The sequence below is a fragment of the Mytilus trossulus genome, chromosome 4 (genome assembly GCF_036588685.1).
Source record: "Mytilus trossulus isolate FHL-02 chromosome 4, PNRI_Mtr1.1.1.hap1, whole genome shotgun sequence".
Classification (NCBI taxonomy): domain Eukaryota; kingdom Metazoa; phylum Mollusca; class Bivalvia; order Mytilida; family Mytilidae; genus Mytilus; species Mytilus trossulus.
The window spans coordinates 59316830-59337342 of NC_086376.1; the positions used below are offsets into that span (position 1 = coordinate 59316830).

At 30.7% G+C, this 20513-nt stretch overlaps 1 protein-coding gene across 1 annotated transcript in view; it reads left to right on the plus strand.

Moving 5' to 3' along the window:
• The window catches only part of LOC134714035 (angiopoietin-1 receptor-like), a 120913-nt gene that overhangs the window by 91977 nt on the left and 8423 nt on the right, over positions 1–20513 (plus strand). The window contains exons 6-15 of the mRNA XM_063575284.1: positions 286–452; positions 6999–7128; positions 12340–12438; positions 13076–13152; positions 13568–13739; positions 14407–14615; positions 15261–15375; positions 16088–16165; positions 17031–17137; positions 20136–20337. Of these exons, the coding sequence (XP_063431354.1) occupies positions 286–452; positions 6999–7128; positions 12340–12438; positions 13076–13152; positions 13568–13739; positions 14407–14615; positions 15261–15375; positions 16088–16165; positions 17031–17137; positions 20136–20337 (1356 nt within the window). The remainder of the gene's footprint in view (positions 1–285; positions 453–6998; positions 7129–12339; positions 12439–13075; positions 13153–13567; positions 13740–14406; positions 14616–15260; positions 15376–16087; positions 16166–17030; positions 17138–20135; positions 20338–20513) is intronic.

Genomic DNA, 20513 nt, shown 5'->3' on the forward strand with positions numbered 1-20513 from the left:
TATGAAACTAGATTCTTTGTAAGTCTAGAAGTGTTCAATATTTGGTCAAATCTACCTGTGTTGTCGATTATGAAAATGCTTTATCCTTTTTTGTCTTGATTCTGTGAGCTTTTATCAGCTTATGTGTTGTATTGATTCTTTAATACCCTTTCTGAAGATTTTAAAATTACGATAACATAACTTTTTAAATAATCATTTTCAAATTAACTTTTTTATAGTGCAAACATATAAGTGATTAGTGCGTTTCTATTATAGTGCGTATAATTTTGCTTTCATCCATAATAGGTAAACCTAACGAACCAGTAAGAGTGACCTGTCAACACATTGCAACGGAAGACACAGTGACAGTGTATCTAAATTGGAACGTTGATCCAAACTATGCCACGAATGTAGTATTTATTGTTTCATTATTGCGTGAAAAGTCTACTAAGACGTGGAAAACTCTGGGTCAGGTAATATTTTTTATTCTATTATTTATGTATGATCATAATGGTAACTGATTTCGTTAGTTGCTGGTTCATGTACTTTGATTTCATCCCTATATATAATATATGGTCGCAGTGTGGTATGAACTTGTGCGTTAAGTAAAAACACATATGAGATCATTTCTAATTATGCTTTATATGGGAAGGAGTGTTTAAAGTGCAGCTAGGATCAGTTACAACAACTACAAAATCTGTCCGGAAATTTTAAGAGAAATGATTTAGTAATGTTATGTAAAACAGTTACGCTGACATCTTTAAAACATTTTCTGTCAGAAGCTGATCTACTCTAAAAGAGGTTTAAAATAATTCCGTTATAAATGTATTCTTATAGTTCTATCCTATAACTATCTTTTATCATTCTTTCCTACAGCAGTTCTATCTCTGCTCTAATGGTGAACTAATTGCAGATGAAACACGCATCTGTCATACACATTTGTAATACATGTATCTTCTATGAGTTAACATAAAGAGACTAGACCTGTATATAAAATAAGAGTGTATACAGTATGGAATACCTGATGGTATTGTCCCTGTCAAAACCTAATATTTTACCGGTTATAAAGAGCTCCTTTACCTGATAGTGTCTTATTGTCTTTCAAAATATCTTTTTGTCTTAAAAACGGAAATATAAGAAAACAGTCCACACTGCTCAAGCATTATTGTCTGGGAACCGTTTCTTTATATTGAGTATGAAATTGGAGATACAGTTGAAGTTGAATATAAACTAACTGTAATTTATTTTTCTTTATTCTTTATAATTTCTTTTAAATGACTTTTAAAGTGAAACATATAATCTTGTTATTGATCATATTAAGATATCCTTTCTATTTTATATCATTTATTCTAAGGAAGATCTGTTATCAGAAGTTAAAATTGATATATCAGTCTAATCCCAACAATACATAACTTAGATTTTTGAAACAGTTGCTGGGTATTCATAGATTTTAATTATATACTTTTCATTTCTTCCCATTTTTAAAGGGAAGATTCTGTCTTTATATTGGGACTTATTATTTGACACAAATTCTTATTTTGTATACATAATAGCACACTGAAATGTATATATAAATTACAGAAAGTACATTACATTCTTATTCATTGGTTTGATGGGATTTAGCTTTTGCTTTTGCCGTTTGAATACGGACTTTCCGTTTTAAATATTCCTCAGAGTTCGGTATTTTTGTCATTTTACTTTTTTCCAATGAGAACAATTAACAATGCAAACATTTTTTGTGCGTATTAAAGACTTTCGCCATCTAATTGTCAATCTAGATAACCATAAAAAGCTGTTGACGCTCATTTAACCCAATATAAGCATGAAAATAAAAAAAATAATTAAACACCGGAGATCAGCTTATGAGTATGTTGCTATGCGTAATAGGTTTTATATTATAACTATATCATCGTGTTATCTTGTATAAGATTGTTTTTGTTGGCCGGGTGAGTAAAACAAAATGGATATTATCGGTTTTTCCCTTGTTACACTTTTTAATGTAGAATTCTTTTCTTTTTAATGAATGAAATAAATGCTAATAATATGCGAAATTTATCTCCGCTATATTTCAAATTAAAGGTAGTGTGTTAATGAATTCGTATGAGCGAAGAATACATTGACATTTATTTTTATCGTATTCTAACTCTGAAGTAAACTTACTGCTCATAAAAAAATATTATAAAAGCCTATTTTGATTGTTTGTTTTATTCGTTCCTCAATTCTGCCCCTTTACAGCCTTTTTAATGTTGTTAATTGTACGCACATGGCAAACAACATACGCTTACCTTGTGTGCGTACCATGTCTAGCTTCAATAGCGGTTGTCATGCTTTTACCTCGGACTTTTTCGTCCCCTTGATGTGTAACTTTATAGTGGGTAAAATACTGCTGCATCTGATTTTTTATAACTAATCACTTTATAAAATAATAAACAGAGGACAATTTTTCACATGTGGATTGTCTGAAGAAGTGATTTAACACTGCCGGTATTTAACTTATATATACCTTAATCTATTTTAATTGTTTTCCAAAATATTAAAGAATTGGAAAAATTAAATGTCCTGATTTTTAAAATAATTTTAAAACTAATTTCTCATTGCTTTGAGTAAAATGAACTGAAAAATCAAAGAGCCAATTCCTTAATCTATTCCTCTATTAATAGCTTAATGTATTTCGACACTACCTCATTTAGTCACGCGTCTCATCAATTTATATATAAGTTTGAATTTTTCAATTTAATGTCACCATAGTGATCAAGTAGCTTTGAGGGTGGCACTAGATCAGGGTTGAATTACTTTAACTGCTGAACTTAAATTGTCCTGTTCTACATTGTAGTATCTGTTGTTGTGCTACATAGGAAACTGCACACAGTGACTGCAGCAACATAACATTAAGAAACGATCTTGATAAATACCAAAAAACAAACTTAACATTACTTTAATGAAGAAACAAACCATATCAATGAAGTCTTCATTAATCGGTAAATTACTTAATCATCATACAAAATACAGGAGACAACAATGGTATACAGCTATAAAAACAGGTTTGATGCATCATTTATAAAATTAGAAAGTCTCTTTATAAAGTCAGAAATATGACATTTGTAGTCTATTCGTTTGATAAATTTGAACTTTTCGTTTTGCGTTTTAATTAAGGACTTTCCGTTTTGAATTTTCTTCGGTTTACAGTATTTTGTGATTTTCCGTTATACTTATCCCCCCACACTAGTCAATCCTGTATTTTATTTTATTTTAAGTTTGAAGGACAATTTCTTAACTCGACAGCGTACAAAAACTATAATTTTAATAGGTCTGTTAAGGAATAATACCACGCCTTTTTTTTAATTTACTGCGAGTATCCCAGTACATACGTTTATGATAACGATTACCATTCTGAAATTATTTGACAGTGTTATCCCCACTGTAAAATGTTAAAGTAATAAAACTATTACGTTGATGAATATCAAGGGCAGCAGTACAAGCATGAACAAATTATCAATAAATGGTTTATTTTTAGAAAAAAAGTCATTTATCGTAAATTTTGCTAGGTCATCATTCTTTTTTAGATCGGTAAGTCTCTAGACTGTTTCGGAAACAATATCGGTTAAATATCTTCAAGAATAGTTAAAATCAAGTGGTGTTTCGGTGCGTCTGAATACTTTTCCATACTCTATGATTTTCAAGAAATAATGATACTACAGTAGAGAAGTATAGCAAGTTCCGATCGAAACACCAATTATCTTGTTTACACTCAAAACGAACATCGATAATATCTAGCCAAAAACTATGGATATAAGTATATCGGTCAATTACGTACTGTTTGTGTAATTTTGTAACTAATAATACTAAAAAGTGATGACTTACTTAAAAAATAACAATACAATAAATAGATGAATAGACATTTCTTTTTAATTAGAAAAATGCGTTCGATAAGACTTGTTGACAGTGTAGAAATCAGAGTAGATATACAAATCAAGAATATAATGGTGGATGCATTTTGTGCTTTTTTAATTAATTTTGAAATGTGAACTGGTTACTTATAGATTCTCTTTGCATTGATTTTAATTAAGTTTAGATGTTTAACGCTAGTTACTGTCAGCACTTTTGGCTATTGCGTGGGGAACCATTTAATTGGAAGACTCATGTATCCGGAGAGAGCACCGACCTTGGGCAGGAAAGAAGTCAACTCTTGTCAATCGAGATCGAAATCAAAACACTTGATTTGCGACGTTAGAGTTTATGCTGTAGAATTGTTTTATCTCAACTAATATAACCCTTTTAATTCTAGATACCAATTTAAATGTATCTGTGGTATCCTTTATATCATTTATTTTCTATAGGGTGTATGCGACTTTCTTTGAATCATTCAGTTATGTGTACCAGATATACGTCATTTTTCTTCAGAAGAGCCTATGTTTATAATCTACATCAAATAAATAACAAAAATCGACGTTGGAAAAGGTAGTTAATTCCCATAAGAATTCGATTGTCTATTGTTCTTCTTGTTTGACATATATGTTGTCAGTAAAAAAATCAAACGTCTGAGATTTTCTTAGTATTGATTGTAAGCAAAGAGGGATCAAATAACATATAAAAAAAATTCAAGAACTGTTTCAAAACGCCACTAAAATTGGTGTTCAAGATAAAATTTAAAGAATGGTTATTAATGAGATTAATGGTAAATAAAAGCAACAGTATTACAGAAATTCATAAATCGATTGAGAAAAAAAAAATCTGGGTTGCAAATTAAAAATGAGGGAAACACATCAAATACAAGAGTTGATCTACGACACAACAGACACACAACATGTAAATCTAACACACACAGAAACAAACTATAATATAAAAATGAAATGAATGATCTTGATAGTTTAGCTTCGAAAACAGTATACGTTGTTTCTAATTTTTTTTTATATCTAATTAGTGTTTTCAATAAAGTGATAACGGTTTAAATAATATTATAGATTAAAAGACACATATGTGGTTGTAAGTGTCGCTTGACTATACTTTGGGTTTTTCGTCATCGTCAATACAAAATGCATATTAAATTCAGGTTTAGTAGTTTATTGATGTTCAATATCACATGGCGGTTCACATTTTGATAATGATCGTCTTGGCTACATTTGGTAAGATTGGTTCGGTCACGTGGTTTTAATAAGGGTATCAATATCGTGTCTTCAAACAGATGTTTATAAATCATGTAAGAGAAACAATAGCTTACGTCTTTCCAAATATCATCAATCTATTAAGACGATTAAGCAAGGCAATAAACGTCAAATGAGGAAAAAATTGCTAGAGAAAAGAACAAAGATAAGTACGTCGATATGCAATTTAAAATTTACACCATCCGCATTAAGAAGATATCAAGATTGAAATTGAATCCACACTCAGTCATAATGTCACAATCGAGAATAGAACAGAATAGGAAACATTATACGTTAACTTTACTACTATTTTGATTATCTGAAAATCCAAGACCGCGAACAAAAAGTTTAAGCAAGTTAAGACACATAATAACGGTCTATCTTTACTCTATTTGATCAGTTGTTATATAAGGAGCATAACGCTGTTAATGAAGAAACTATGTAGTCTGAGCATACAAGAGCGTAATGCATTAACTGTGTTTCTATCAGCAATTAGTTTATTTCTTTGTTTGTTGGGGAGATAAAAAGTTTGCCTAATGTATTTTGTCATTTATTCTAATATTTGGAATAGAAGAAATAAAAGGTAGACAAATGTTAATTTTGTATATATGTATAAACGACATCACATGATATAAAAAAAGATTAGGTATGATTGCCAGTGAGACCAAATGACACAGAAAGTAACAACTTCTGATTTCCGTTAATTTATTTTAACCGGTATTTGGAAAGAAACTGATGACACCAAACTGATTCGAACATGGCAGAATTAAAGAATTTAGCAAATGGAATTATTAAAAGTCAGTTTAACAAAAGATTAAAACAATCGAAAACTTTGATGAACAAGATATCTTTTCCAACTGAGTTATCCCGCATTACATTTATGAAGATTTAGAAAATATTTTCTCATTTGTTTGTCAATTTGTAGGAAAATTACATTTATTTTATGCATTTTGCTATTAATTTACCATTATTTGATAACAGTTCAAATTTATCTTTAATCTAATATTTTTATTTGAAATAATTTAATGATTTGATTTAAATTTGATGCACATTTTGAATACTGAATAAAATTAAATGCGTTTTATCTTTAAAATAAATTGACTCGCTATCATTCAAATAATGTAATTATAGAAATAAGTTCCACGAAATCAAAAGCATGGACACGAATTATGATACTTCATTCGTTAAAATTCTAAATTTTCACAAATAGTGCGATAACTCCAGTATCATTTTTTAATTTCCTCACAAACTTAAGACTGTTGTTGAAATTGGTATAGAGAAACTCTCTTTTTTATTACGAATTTTTGGAAATCAACTGTCAGATTACAGTTAATGACGCAAATTTGTACATTCTTTAAACAACATCACCGATCTTTTTATGAAACTAGTTAAAACGTTACAGCGTATGTTAGAGAACACCCGGTACCCTTAACTGTCGTCTGTAAGTGTAAGCCTCCTTTATTGATAATACCCTCGCATAAATACTAACATAACAGTTCGGCTATTTATTATTATATGCTTTGCTAAGCCCTGGTCTCTAAAATTTCTATTATGAATGTCATATGTCATATTTTGAAAGTAGAAAAATGTGACATAAATACAATGTACACGAATACTGCAAATAATCTCATTGTAGAGTCCAGGATTAAATCATGTACCCAAGCCAAACGCATTTTTCTTCTACAAAAGACTCATCAGTGACGCTCGCATCCAAAAAAGTTAAAAAGGCCAAAATAAAGTACGAGGTTGAAGAGCATTGAGGACCCACATTCCTAAAAGTTTTGGCAAATACAGCTAATTTATCTATTCCTGAGCTAGAAAAGTCTAAGTATTCAAATATTTCAATCCATATGTATGTCGATATGTTTTGTATTCCAGATAAAACGAGCAGTTGTGCCTATCAATGGCCTTACATTTGAAACTGATTACATGTTTAAAGTAACGCTCGTTAGTAAAGAGGGTGTCATTGAATCACCAAAAGAGTCTGAATGGATCAAGACTATGAAAGGTATATATCAAAAGTATTCATGTCTTTGACTTCGTTTTTTTGTTATTTTATCAGATACATATATTGAGTGTAAATATGTACAAAATTACATTAGAATGGTGTGGGTGTTTTTCCATCTGTGAAACAGTTATTCCATATTCGTAGGATGAAATGCTATGGATGATAGATCTTTGATAAACACAAATTTGAAAAAGATTTGTTCATCTAAGATTTACCAATAATACAATAATAATAATAATAATATGTTTATTATTATATGCTTTGCTAAGCCCTGGTCTATTATGAATGTCATATGTCATATTTTGCAAAGTAGAAAAATGTGACATAAATACAATGTACACGAATACTGCAAACAATCTCATTGTAGAGTCCATGATTAAATCATGTACCCAAGCCAAACGCGTTTTTCTTCTACAAAAGACTCATCAGTGACGCTCGCATCCAAAAAAGTTAAAAAGGCCAAAATAAAGTACCAGGTTGAAGAGCATTGAGCAAATATGTTTTCGACACCAGATGCAAATTTCGACACCAAATATTTTAAAGATAGCTTAAAATCATCAGAAAGTGTCAAACAGAACAGCCAAACAAATCAAAGAATATTGTTGATTCATTATTATACATGGGATACCAATTTTCTTGGATTACATTGGTTAAGATGAACAACGATTTAAATTTCCAATGAAGTATGTACATTATGTATTACTCTATATGAAGGCTTTTCGAAAACCACGAAATCACCACGAAAATACATTGTTTCCTCAATCCTCGAAAATTGGTATCCACGAAAATAAATGAATGCTCAGTAGCCACATACCTTGGTTTAAAACAGATTGACATATACAGTGGTTTTTAGTGCGTAAGTTTAAAACGAGATTATTTAAACATCCTTATAAATTATTCTGACTAAAAGCCAACTATTTTTTTTAAACTTTCTCGGAATATCAACAACCACTTATTTTTTATAGTTTTGGTTTGGCACGACCGGTGATCGTTGTTATTATATCACTTCTTCGGATTTTATATAACCAATGCATAAAGTAGCCATTTGTGTTAAAATATGCCATTGACCGATATATTGTGTGACCTTTGAATCGTAGTTTATAAGTCTTTTTTGTAATTTTGTCATAAATCATTGGGTGATTTTAACCTTTACGTTTCAAATAATGTAGTCTTAACATTGTAATATTACTGCGGTATTACGATTTATAATTTCCTAAACATTATGAAATTACTGCGGTATTACGATTTATAATTTTTCTAAATAACGTTTTCAAAGAAAACTTTTCGGTTTTGTAATATTTCTCACCAATTTTATTGAATTTGATTGATTGCATTTCATCTCATGCCAGTTGAAAATGTAATTATTACTTATTTCTATGTACTCTTTGATTTTATTTTATTTTTGTAAATTTAACCCTAAACTTGAGATACTTCAAAAAGTAAGGAAGTGTGCTAGCCGAGATTTTTTAGTTGAACATGAAGCTTTTTTGTCATTCAAAATCAGATCAATTCTATATTTAGACATATCTTAACAAGTATTATGTTTGTACTTTGATAATAAGTTTAAATCTTTGCTCAGTACGATGAGTCGAAAAATCACTTTTATTTCTATATTAAATATATTTCACAAACTTCATTATGTTAATTATCTAAATAGTTCGAACCACACTCATCAGCAAATTTAACCCTTTGAAAGTTTATAGGTTTGAACTTTAAAGAGCTATTTTTTCAAAAAGGACCTAAACTTAATAACCAATCTTCCTAAGGTTAACTTTTTCGGTCATTTTTTGTACATAAATTAGGCCGCTATTTTTTGACGTTTGAATTGTATTACAGTGTCATTTCGGGACCTTTTATAGCTAACTATGCGGTATGGACTTTGCTCATTGTTGATGCCCATATGGTTACCTATAGTGTAAATTTCAATGACATTTTGGTCTCTTATCGAGAGTTGTCTCATTGACAATCATACCACATCTTCTGTTTTATATGTGCCTGAGGTAGTAAGGACCTTTGTTTCTTATAATTAATCATTACCTTACATTTCAACGGGGGATCTAAATATTTACTTGTCAGGTCTATAATGACTCTTGCCAGTACTGAACCATTTTAAAACTACTAAGCTGATGATATACCCGGATTGATACTCCACCAGCAGCGATAATGACCCAGTTATAGTCAATCACATACACAATTACACAATGTGATAAGTTTTTTATAGTTTGAATATCTCTACCAATTTATGATTGATAAATTCCCAAATAACATTTTCATTTTTATTTAACCCTTAACTTGAGATACTTCAAAATGTAAGGACGTGTACAAGCCGAGATTTTTATTTTGATCATGAAGCGTTTTTGTCATTCAAAATCTGATCAATTTTATATTATTAATTATGTATAAAAAAAACTGCATTTTGTGGCATCCTGTTTTATTTGTTCTTCTTTACGTGCACGACTTTATTATTGAAATAATTTTTGTTGATATACATTTCAAATCTTTACAAGTATTATGTGTGTACTTTGATAATAAGTCTATATCATTGCTCAGTTCGATATTTCTATATAAAAATATTTCACAAACTGCATAATGTTAATCATTTTAATAAAAAAAAACACATTATATTTCGCGAGTCCGAACCACTCTCTAACCGTTTGAAAGTTAGGTTGAAATTTAAAGAGCTAATTTTCGAAAAGGAACCTAAACTTATTTACCACCATGCCAACATCTTCTTTTTTATATTTTCCTTAGGGAGTTAGGAACTTTGTTTCTGAGTCATTTTTTAGCGTATGAACTGGGGGGGGGGGGGGGGGGGGGGGGGTGGGGGTCTAAATTATTAACTGTACATGTATATTATAAATCTTGCCAGTACTGAAAAATTGACTGCTGAGCTGGTGATATCCCGGATTGATACTCCATCAGCAGCGATAACGACTCAGTAGTTATAGTCAATCTTGTACACACTAACACAATGTAATAAGTTTTGTTCGTCTTGATGTATATAAAAAACATTTTAGAATTTAAAATTTTCCTAAATAACGCGTTTAAAGAAAACATCTTTAAAATTATATAATATTTTTAACTCAATTTATTGAATTTGATTTTCTGAATTCCATCTCGTGTCAGTCGTACACGTAATTATTACTTATTTCTATGTACTCTTGGTTGGATTTTTAAAATTTAATCTTTAACTTGACATCTTCAAAAAGTAGGGAAGTGTTTATCTAAGATCTGTGATTTGATCATGAAGCGTTTTCTAGATTAAAATCAGATTAATTTTATATAATTAATAATGGATAGAAAACTGCAATGTGAGGCTTCCTGATATATTAATTCTTCTTTTAATGTACGAATTTGATTATTGGCATCATTTTGTTGATCTATATGTCAAATCCTTACAAGTATTATGTGTGCACTTTATCAATTAGTCTACATAATAACTCAGTTCCATAAGTTGAAAATTCACTTTTAATCCCATTATGTTAAATAATTTAATGAAATTAACACAATATCTGTTGTAAGGCCCATGCTCTGTTATCAGGAAATGTCAAATCTAACCGTTTAAAAGTTAGTAGCTATTTTTTCAGAAGGGACTTATATTTAGGAGCCAAATCAATCTAGGATTAACTGTGCCGTAGGGATTGGGACATTTGTTTCTTGGTCATTTCTTAACGTATGAATACATAGTTAACTATACATGTATATTGTAAATCCTGACATTACGGAACCATTGACTTCTGAGTTGATAATATCCCCGGACTATAGCTCCACCAGCATTTATATCGACCCAGTTAAAGTCAATCATATGCTGACTTGCACAATGCAATAAGTTTCATTTGTCTAAAATTATATAACATGTTAATAACTGTATATTGAATATTGAATGTTCTTGAATTGTCGGAAATTGTTGCAGTTCCCTATTTGCGAATTGCCATATAAGTGAGAGGTTTAACTAGTGGTAGACTTGTAGAATAAGGTTTAACACACTAAGGTGCATTATTTTTTACCTAAGCAAATTCCTGTACCAAATAGTTATCAAAGGTACCAGGATTATAATTTAATACGCCAGACGCGCGTTTCGTCTACATAAGACTCATCAGGGACGCTCAGATCAAAACAATTAAAAAGCCAAACAAATACAAAGTTGAAGAGCATTGAGGACCAAGTCATGATTGTAAAAGTTGTTCCGTTCATTAGATGCGTATGAGCTATTGATTTTTAAATTTGATAAGGGACTTTCTGGTTTGAATTTTCCTATGTGTTCGATATCTTGAATATTTTCTTTTACACATCAGATCTTTTAAATCAAAACATAAACCCATACAGAATTTGTTTGTTATCATATGTTTTTTTTTTCTCTCTGAAATTTCAAAAATGTAGAAATTTTGACAAAGTACTCAAATTATCAAACAGAGATGGTTACAATTTAGAGTTAAAAAGTATATCCAATAAAAAGGAAATGAACAAAAGTCATACATAGTTAAAATTTCGACTGAAACAAGCCTTAATATGCTTTATGTGCACTTGCTATTTTGCGAAAGAGGATTGATTAATTGATAAGTGATTGGTCTTTTACATATAACAAACACTTCTCAGTAGTTTAAGACAGACCGTTTAAACTGTTGTGCGGTTTTATTGTTATGTTCACTTTCGGCTTTATAAAGTCTAGTACCCTATGTATTAATCGATTTTACGAATTAACAAAATTATTTATGAATGTCACAATTTACAAACTAAAAACACAACATATATCTATCCAAATAATAACATTATACATAATTTAATAGATTTTTGTAGACTGTTGTTTTTCTAGCTTTGTGTCGGTTTTTTTGTACCACGAAAGTGTTTGTTCAATAACTATTTTTTGTTCTCCCTTTTGGTGTATTCTATCTCTGGATGTACATTTTATTTGTCGCATAAAAACTCATCGGGATTCTAAACTCATTCAGCTCTAATAAATAACCCTAGACAAATTGAAACATATTGACTTTATACTGATTATGCTTCAGTAGTAGAGCCTCGTTCATGTATTATGTTAATAGACATGACAGCATGAGTTATATTTCTGATAAAGACTCTCTAAGACTAGAAATGCAAGTCTGAGAATTATTAACAATTCGACTGTTTTAAAATCAAATTTTTTCATTAAAAATGTAGTTTATTAAAAGACTGTTACGCACATCCACCTGATTTCAAACGTTTCCTTTATAGCAACGGACACTTTACCTAGACCATCACAGGCCAGGATTGACGGACAAAAAGTCCATAATGGTTTGGTTAGTGTTTTATTGAAATGGAATTCAGGGAAAGGTACAAGATTTATTGTGTTAGTTATAGTAATGAAAATAAAAAGAAGTTAAAGATATCATATGAGATAAAATATGACGGAAAACTTTTATTTGCGAAAAATTTAGATTCAATCAACAAGAGTAACATGAAACATGACAAGAGAGAAACCGTTTTCGTTCAATTGCGACTACACGATGGCGATTCAATTTTACACTTTACACTAGTTATGATAATGTTCTCATTGCATATTTTGTATCGTTATAAGATAGAATAGAATGAAATTAATTTGATATCGAAAGACATTGTTAGGTATTCCTTTTATTTAGATAATAATAAAGGGAACGTTAATTGAAATTCGAGGGAAGCCAGGATAGATCATTTATTTTTACCTGTTTGATAAGCGTGCTTTTTCACCGAAACATTTCAGTTTTTCTTATTAATTATCCTGGTTTTTTTGGGTGATAAATATGAATTTTCATCCTGTATAGTGCCAAGTCAAACATATCTAGGTTTAAACCAGCCAGGTAATTTATTCATTTTAAAATTATCCTGGCCACCTCCCCTTTTCCTCGAATATCAAATATCGTTTCCCTTAAATGTTAAATAATGCCTTACCATACCAAGTGTAGATACATGATACCCGATGTTTATATTACAGACCCTCAATGTTTCTACAGACTTCATTGGATGACAAATAATCCTATGTTCTCTGATTACAGTAGTGAGGAACTTACGGTAAAGTTGATTTGCTGATAATGCAAGGACACACTTTTATAATTCGTTTCTTTATATTATTCATATTATTGGACGGCTATTCAGGGAAATTTGATAAAATTCCTAACTTTAAAATATATAAAAAAAGAAAACATTTTCACAAGACAGATAGAGCCGCAAAACATTTAAAGATGAGATTTTATGATTTTTATTTCCATCTGACGATAAACCAAACGAAACAAAGTACGTGTTATTCTCGTCATCTGAACAATCTAATATGTTACGAACTTAAAACCTTAAAGAATTTTTAGTTCTCAATAATCTCCAACTTATTACATTATTTCGCCTTTTGGCTTTTTAATTCAAGCGTTTCTAATGGGTCAAGGTACTGCTGACGTACTAAATATTTTGATAAGGTTTGTTTTGTATACTGTAGGCACCACCAATTTCAAAGTACTGGATTAATGATTTGCATTTTGGAAGTAATTATACCTTGCATATGAGAAGTTATTCGAATTCAGACTTTAACACAGGAAGTAAGGAGATAGTATTTTGGTTTGTTACTGCGGACTGCTTAGATGCTACAAACTATGACTATTATATATGTGGTAAGTATTATTCAAACGTTAAAGGATAATTGTGATTGTATTGTTACTGTTGGCTATGACAGGTCTTTAATTGGATTTCAAGCAGTTCTGTTGTCCTCATTTACGAAGGTTCCTGTGGTATTAAAAACACGGTTAAAATGAATGGGCATTGCAGTGTGCCTACATCTGAACAACACTGCAATACAATAATTAAGGTAGAACACCTTTTGATCAGTTACCATAAAAAAATCTGTTTATTAATTTATCGATTTTCAAAGCTTTTGCTCAGCTATACCTTTGAATTAATTGTTACTAGTTATAAAACAAAATGATGTTATATCCAATACGGTGGCCTTTAGTTGTTAATTTCTGTGTCATTTTGGTCTCTTGTGTAGAGTTATCTCATTTCTATCATCCCACATGTTTTATGTGCATAAAGCAAAATCAGCGGACAAAAAGCAAAACGGACAAAAAGCAAAAGTGTCGGACAAAAAGCAAAATAATCGGACAAAAAGCAAAACGGACAAAAAGCAACGGACAAAAAGCAAAAGTGTCGGACAAAAAGCAAAATTATCGGACAAAAGTAAAAGCGTCGGACAAAAAGTAAAATTATCGGACAAAAGGCAAAAGCGGACAAATAGCAAATTGCGGACAAAAAGCATCATATCACCCATTGTTTTTGTTTCAGCTCCCGGCAAACCTAGAAACGTCACAGGTGATATCATCTTAAAGCCAGATAATACATCAACATGTTCTGTCAATATTTCATGGACACCACCTTATCGTATGGAATCCAGTCCCGAACTGTTCTCCTATCTCATCAGATTATACAAGGTTATTCCAATATACCTCAGCCAATACATTGAGCCTCACCAAGAGGCAATACAAGTCAGTGGGGTTAGTATGTCATATCTGATAAGATTATATAAAGTTATTCCAATATACCTAAGCCAATAATTTAGCCCAAGCAAGAAGCAAAACAAGTCGTTTTGGTCAGTATGTTGTATTCATGGCACGTTTTGAATGCATGAATGTATCAATTCGACATGTTTTGTATGTTCTTTACACACAGAGTCATCAGCTTAGCATAGTATTGGAAATAGAGAAGTCATTGGAATTAGTTAAACATATTTTCCCTGGTTGCTTTATATAGCATTAAAATATCAAAGGCTCAATTAAAATTACAATTTAATGAAGAAAAAAACATCAAAGGCAGGACACAAAAACGGAAGAAAAGACAAATAAAAGTCTACACATAACTAAGAACATTAACCTTGCTATATTTGATGCTCTATTATTCTATTCGAAGAGGACGATGACATTTGGGATTTAATGGAAGAGAAACACATGAATGAAATCTTTATACATTGTAATATACTTGGTCATTTAGGAAAGGACAAGACAGCGAGGGTATTCTTAAAATGTATTAAATAATGAAAAGTTGATGAAATAATTTTCCATACATAATGCAATTAAGGAAAAGTGTTTGAGGAGAATAGCTAGGAGATTAATAGAATTATTTTGTATTTTTTATTTTCATAGGATAGAAACTGGATTGAAATTAATGACATCCAATGGGATTACAACTATAGTATCAGTGTACAGGCAGTATCTACCAAAGGTCATAGTAAACCAGTAACACTTATAGTTACCAATGGTATGTTATAGCAGCCTGTATGTAAAGTAAGATTTCTTTGATGGACAAATACACCAAACAGATATTATATTACAGCACTTTTTTGCAATTAACAAATATACATGGTAAAGGACCTGATTTATCATGTATAAAACAATAATAAAAAAATAATAAACTGACAGTATAATAACTGATAAAACGATAAAAACAGGATTATAGAATCCTGTCAGACAGACATATACGGAAGATGTCAGAATTAAGCAGCAATTAATCATTTCACAAACATGAAAAAATGGCTGAACAACACACTAACAAACTGTAAAATATTTTTAATATATATTGGTACATTAGATTTTAATGAGATGAGAGACATAACGCACTTTTCTAAGTACTAAAAGAGACTTAAAGCATAGATTACCTTAGCCGTATTTTGCACAACTTTTGGGAATTTTGAATCCTCAATGCTCTTCAACTTGTTTGGCTTTATAAATATTTTGATATGAGCGTCACTGATGAGTCTTATGTAGATGAAACGCGCATCTGGCGAATAAAGTTATAATCCTGGTACCTATGATAACTAATTAGTCTAATTTCAAATTCCAAAACGTACTCCACAAGTTTGAAGGTAGGCAAACAGACACGTTCATAAAAATGAAAAGGACATTGACAGAATATTATTTTTAACGCAACACTTTAAGGCAGTGTTTAGTACACTGTGTATATCTATTTGTAGAAGGTTGTCAACCATCTGTAGCATTGGAATCTACTGCAACAGCAGATGAAAAGTCTAAATTGAATTTAATATTTGGAGGTAAATATTTCTTATGATATCGGTGCACATGTATATTACTTCCTTCACTTATTTGAAACATGAACGTAAAACAAAACAAAACATTACAAACTAAAACAGAAAATACAAAAAACTGCAGAACGATATCATAAACAATCGGAAAGTACAAAAAGTAAAGGTGCTTTTCAAACTTAATACTTGTTTGATCTGAGCGTCACTGATGAGTCTTATGTAGACGAAACGCACGTCTAGCGTATTAGATTATAATCCTGGTACATTTAATAACTGTTGTTGTGCGAGTCATTATTTTGTCTTTTTATGCTCTAAGAAAATGTTAAAATGGTTTCATATATCATAACGTTAATTTTTTTTGTTGGAAAGTATGTTTCTTTATTCACTTCCGTGTTTCATTCCAACTATTTCCATTGTAACAATTCTTTTGTTGACGACCGATAATCAAGTACACTTCTTGAATATCACTGTAAAATGCTAATAAATGTAAACATAACATAAATAATAAATAAGATGTAGTATGATTGCCAATTAGACAACTCTACACAAGAGACCGACATGACAGAAATAAACAACTATAGTAAGTCAACGTATACATATATTAACTTCTTTATAAATATCAGTAATTTGAAATTGATGTACAAAGTACTAGTCTACTAGCCTGACATATTTTTATCGTAATACTTATATATTATATATAATGTCTTCTTACCGTTAACTATATTATATTTTTGTCGTATTCTGTTGTTAAGATAAATATATATGTTCTATAGTCATAAAGAGCAAATGTTTTATTAATGGTTTAGTACGTAATAATTTGAATGTTTTGTGTCCACGCTTTAAATGTCTTTTATACGCTGTATTTTACTTTTAGTATCAGCTGGTATATTAGTGATTATGATTGCCCTATCAATAAGTATTTTACATCGAATTAAAGTACGAAGAAACAAAGAATGTATCACTAATGAAGGAAGAGGGGAGGTAAGTACAAAACAAATATAAACAAGAAGATGTGGTATGATTGCCAATGAGACAACTGTTCACAAGAGACCAAAATGACACAGTCATTAACAACTAAAGGTCATCGTACGGTCTTCAGCAATGAGCAAAGCCCGCGGTACCGCATAGTCAGCTATAAAAGGCCCCAATATGACAATGTAAAACAATTCAAACTAGCGGCCTTATTTATATAAACAAAAATAAACGAAAAACAAATATGTAACACATAAACAAACGATTACCACTGAATAACTGGCTCCTGACTTGGGACCTGCACATACATAAATAATGTGGCGGGGTTAAACATGTTAGTGGGATCACAACCTTCCCCTTACCTGGGACAGAAGTACAACAGTACAGCTGGAATACTGGGTATAAATACCCTTATGGAGGCTATTATCTGTACAGAGTCTTTAATTTGCTAAGTTTAACTTTCAACAACAGCATTTCTATTCAATACAATGTTATGGTAAAGATATCTAATGGGTCACATGTTTTATTATAAGGTTTTTGTTTTTCACTGTTTTGCTATTTGTTGGTTGATCGTTCCGAATGTGCATGAAATATTTGCCACTGGACGTTAGGCAACCACCATTCTATCAATGTTACTTGTTTGCAAGATAATAAATCAGTAGATTCATACGAGTGACTCACTTGTAACATATTTTACTTAAAAAAAACAGTAAATGTCAACAATGTGAGGAATATTCAATATCTTATCTTCGTTGTTTTAATAGCGATAAAAGTAAACTTTACTGTCTATAATTCAATATATTAAACGTTGTTTGAATATCAGCCTTTCTTCCAATATAATTATCTTTAAAAAAAATCACTTAAATCTGTTATTTGCTATTTTTTAACTGACTTTATATAGCAGAAGATATATTATTGTAATACAAGTGTGGACACAGATGAGTGTGGATAGTATGTTTGGATGTTTGACAGTGTCTTATGCCAAAAAGAGTTCTATGTTTTTCCTATATGGTGTTAATAACTGTGTTGCACGGTGACAACCGATCTGAGCATTAGGAGTGTTATTTATTTGATATTTTTTTTATGTGCAATACAGACATGGGGAGATAGTAATTACATTAGTTACCAAATGATTATGATAGAACATGTTCTACATCTTTTGTTTTGGATACATTTTGTAGCTGGTAAAGCAACACATAATAGGTTCATTTTTTCCCGTGTTTTTTTTTTTTCTTAAAGGGGAGATGATATCTAGATTTGAGAACATGATATAAGGAGCCTGTGACTCAGTGGTTGTCGTTTATTTATGTGTTACATATTAGTTTTTTGTTTATTTTTATAACATAAATAAGGCCATTAGTTTTCTCGCTTGAATTGTTTTATATTGTCATTTCGGGGCGTTTTATAGCTGATTAGGCGGTATTGGCTTTGCTCATTGTTTATGGCCGTACAGTGACATGTAGTTGTTAATTTCTGTGTCGATTTGGTCTCTTGTGGAGAATTGTCTCATTGGCAATCATACCACATCTTTTTTATATGTATTTACTATTGGTATGGTTCTATTTATATTACTTTGTGGTGGATCGTCAGTATCATTAGTAATTTCTTTTGTTAAAATGTCGAATTTGTTCCTCTTGATATATCCTCCAAAGCTGGTCGAAGCAAAGACAAATTTTGACCAATATGAAAATGATTTCACCAAAAGAACCTTTGTGAGCATGCTTCAAAGACTCATAACTGTTCCAAAAGTAATCTGATAAAATTTGAAGCATGTCAAGCAGATATCACCAACATCTACCTAATAAGTCTTAATATGTCTAAATACCTAAAGAGCTATTTAGTATTCAAAGGGTATTGCAAAATTATTACTTTTCATTTTTTGTTTTGTTATATGGATACAAATATAAGTGATACATGTACCAATACAATATTTGTTGTGGTATGAAAGTGTAGTAATTAACATTTACTGTAACAATGTTAATTCACACAAATTAAGAAATAACAAATGAATGGAACAGATACTCCGCAGGGTGCTGCTTTATCCGACTGCAGAGGTCGAAACCTGAACGGTTGGAGCTAGTATGGACACAACATTCAAGCTGGATACAGCTCTGAATTTGGATTGTGGTTAAATAGTTGGCACAACATAGGTTTCTGACATAGAATAAATGTGGTCTAAGAACTTCAACTTAAAAATTTCAAATTGGACATTTACCTATTTTGGCGCAATACTGTGCAATTAAAAATTTCTTGCTAATGCACAATACTGTGCAATTGGAGATTTCTTGCTATTGTGCAATACTGTGCAATTGAACATTTCTTGCTATTGAACAATACTGTGCAATTGACGATTTCTTGCTATTGCAGAATACTGTGCAATTGAAAATTTCTTGCTATTGCACAATACTTAGTATAATAATTTTTGACCCCGATTTGGACCAATTTGAAAACAGGGCCCATAATCAAAAATCTAAGTACATGTTAAGACTCACCATATCAAAGAACCCCAATAATTCCATTTTTGTTAAAATCAAGCTAATTTTAATTTTGGACCCTTTGGACCTTAATGTAGACCAATTTTTATTCATGTAATATATGAAAATTCAAAAAGAAATGTTGTTGTATAATTGTATTTAAAGAAATTGTCCATCACTCGCACATAGTCTAGATAACGTAGATATTAACAACTATTGGTCAATACAAGGCGCCCAATAAAAACCAACACAGCATATCAAGTTTTACAAATCTCGAAATGACAAATGTATAACAATTCAAATAAAAACAGACTATCGGCTCGCTTATTTACAAAACAAGACACGAAAAATAAATATGATATATACAACAACGACCGATAGTCAATGAAAAACAGGCTCCCGATTTAGAACAGGCACATACAGAATGTGTCAAGGTTAATCATATTAGTGGGCACACACACATCCTTTTTAATCCTTACACCAAGGAATATATTGTTAGTTGAGGAATAAAAGTGTACATTTATTTTACATAGGAACTGAATCCTTTATACTGCCATGGTACTGACTACATTACACATCTCCAAGAAGATAACAGTTCTGAAATAGAATTTTCTTCTCTGACATTGCTGGATGTGTTGGGAGAGGGTGCGTTCGGAAAAGTATATAGGGCAAAACTAAACGACAATAAGCTTTCTAAGGAGAAAGATTTAATAGTAGCAGTCAAAATGCTTAAAGGTAAGATAACCTATTTTTTTTAATTTTCCTTTTAACATCAAATTTTACATTCAATGGATCCGGAGCTGTACTCAAACTTTTAAAATTTAGAAATATAGCACATAACTTGCATGTAAAAGTTTATCCCCTACGATTGTCAAAGTGTAATTTTTTCATGTTCTTTTTTTATAACAAAG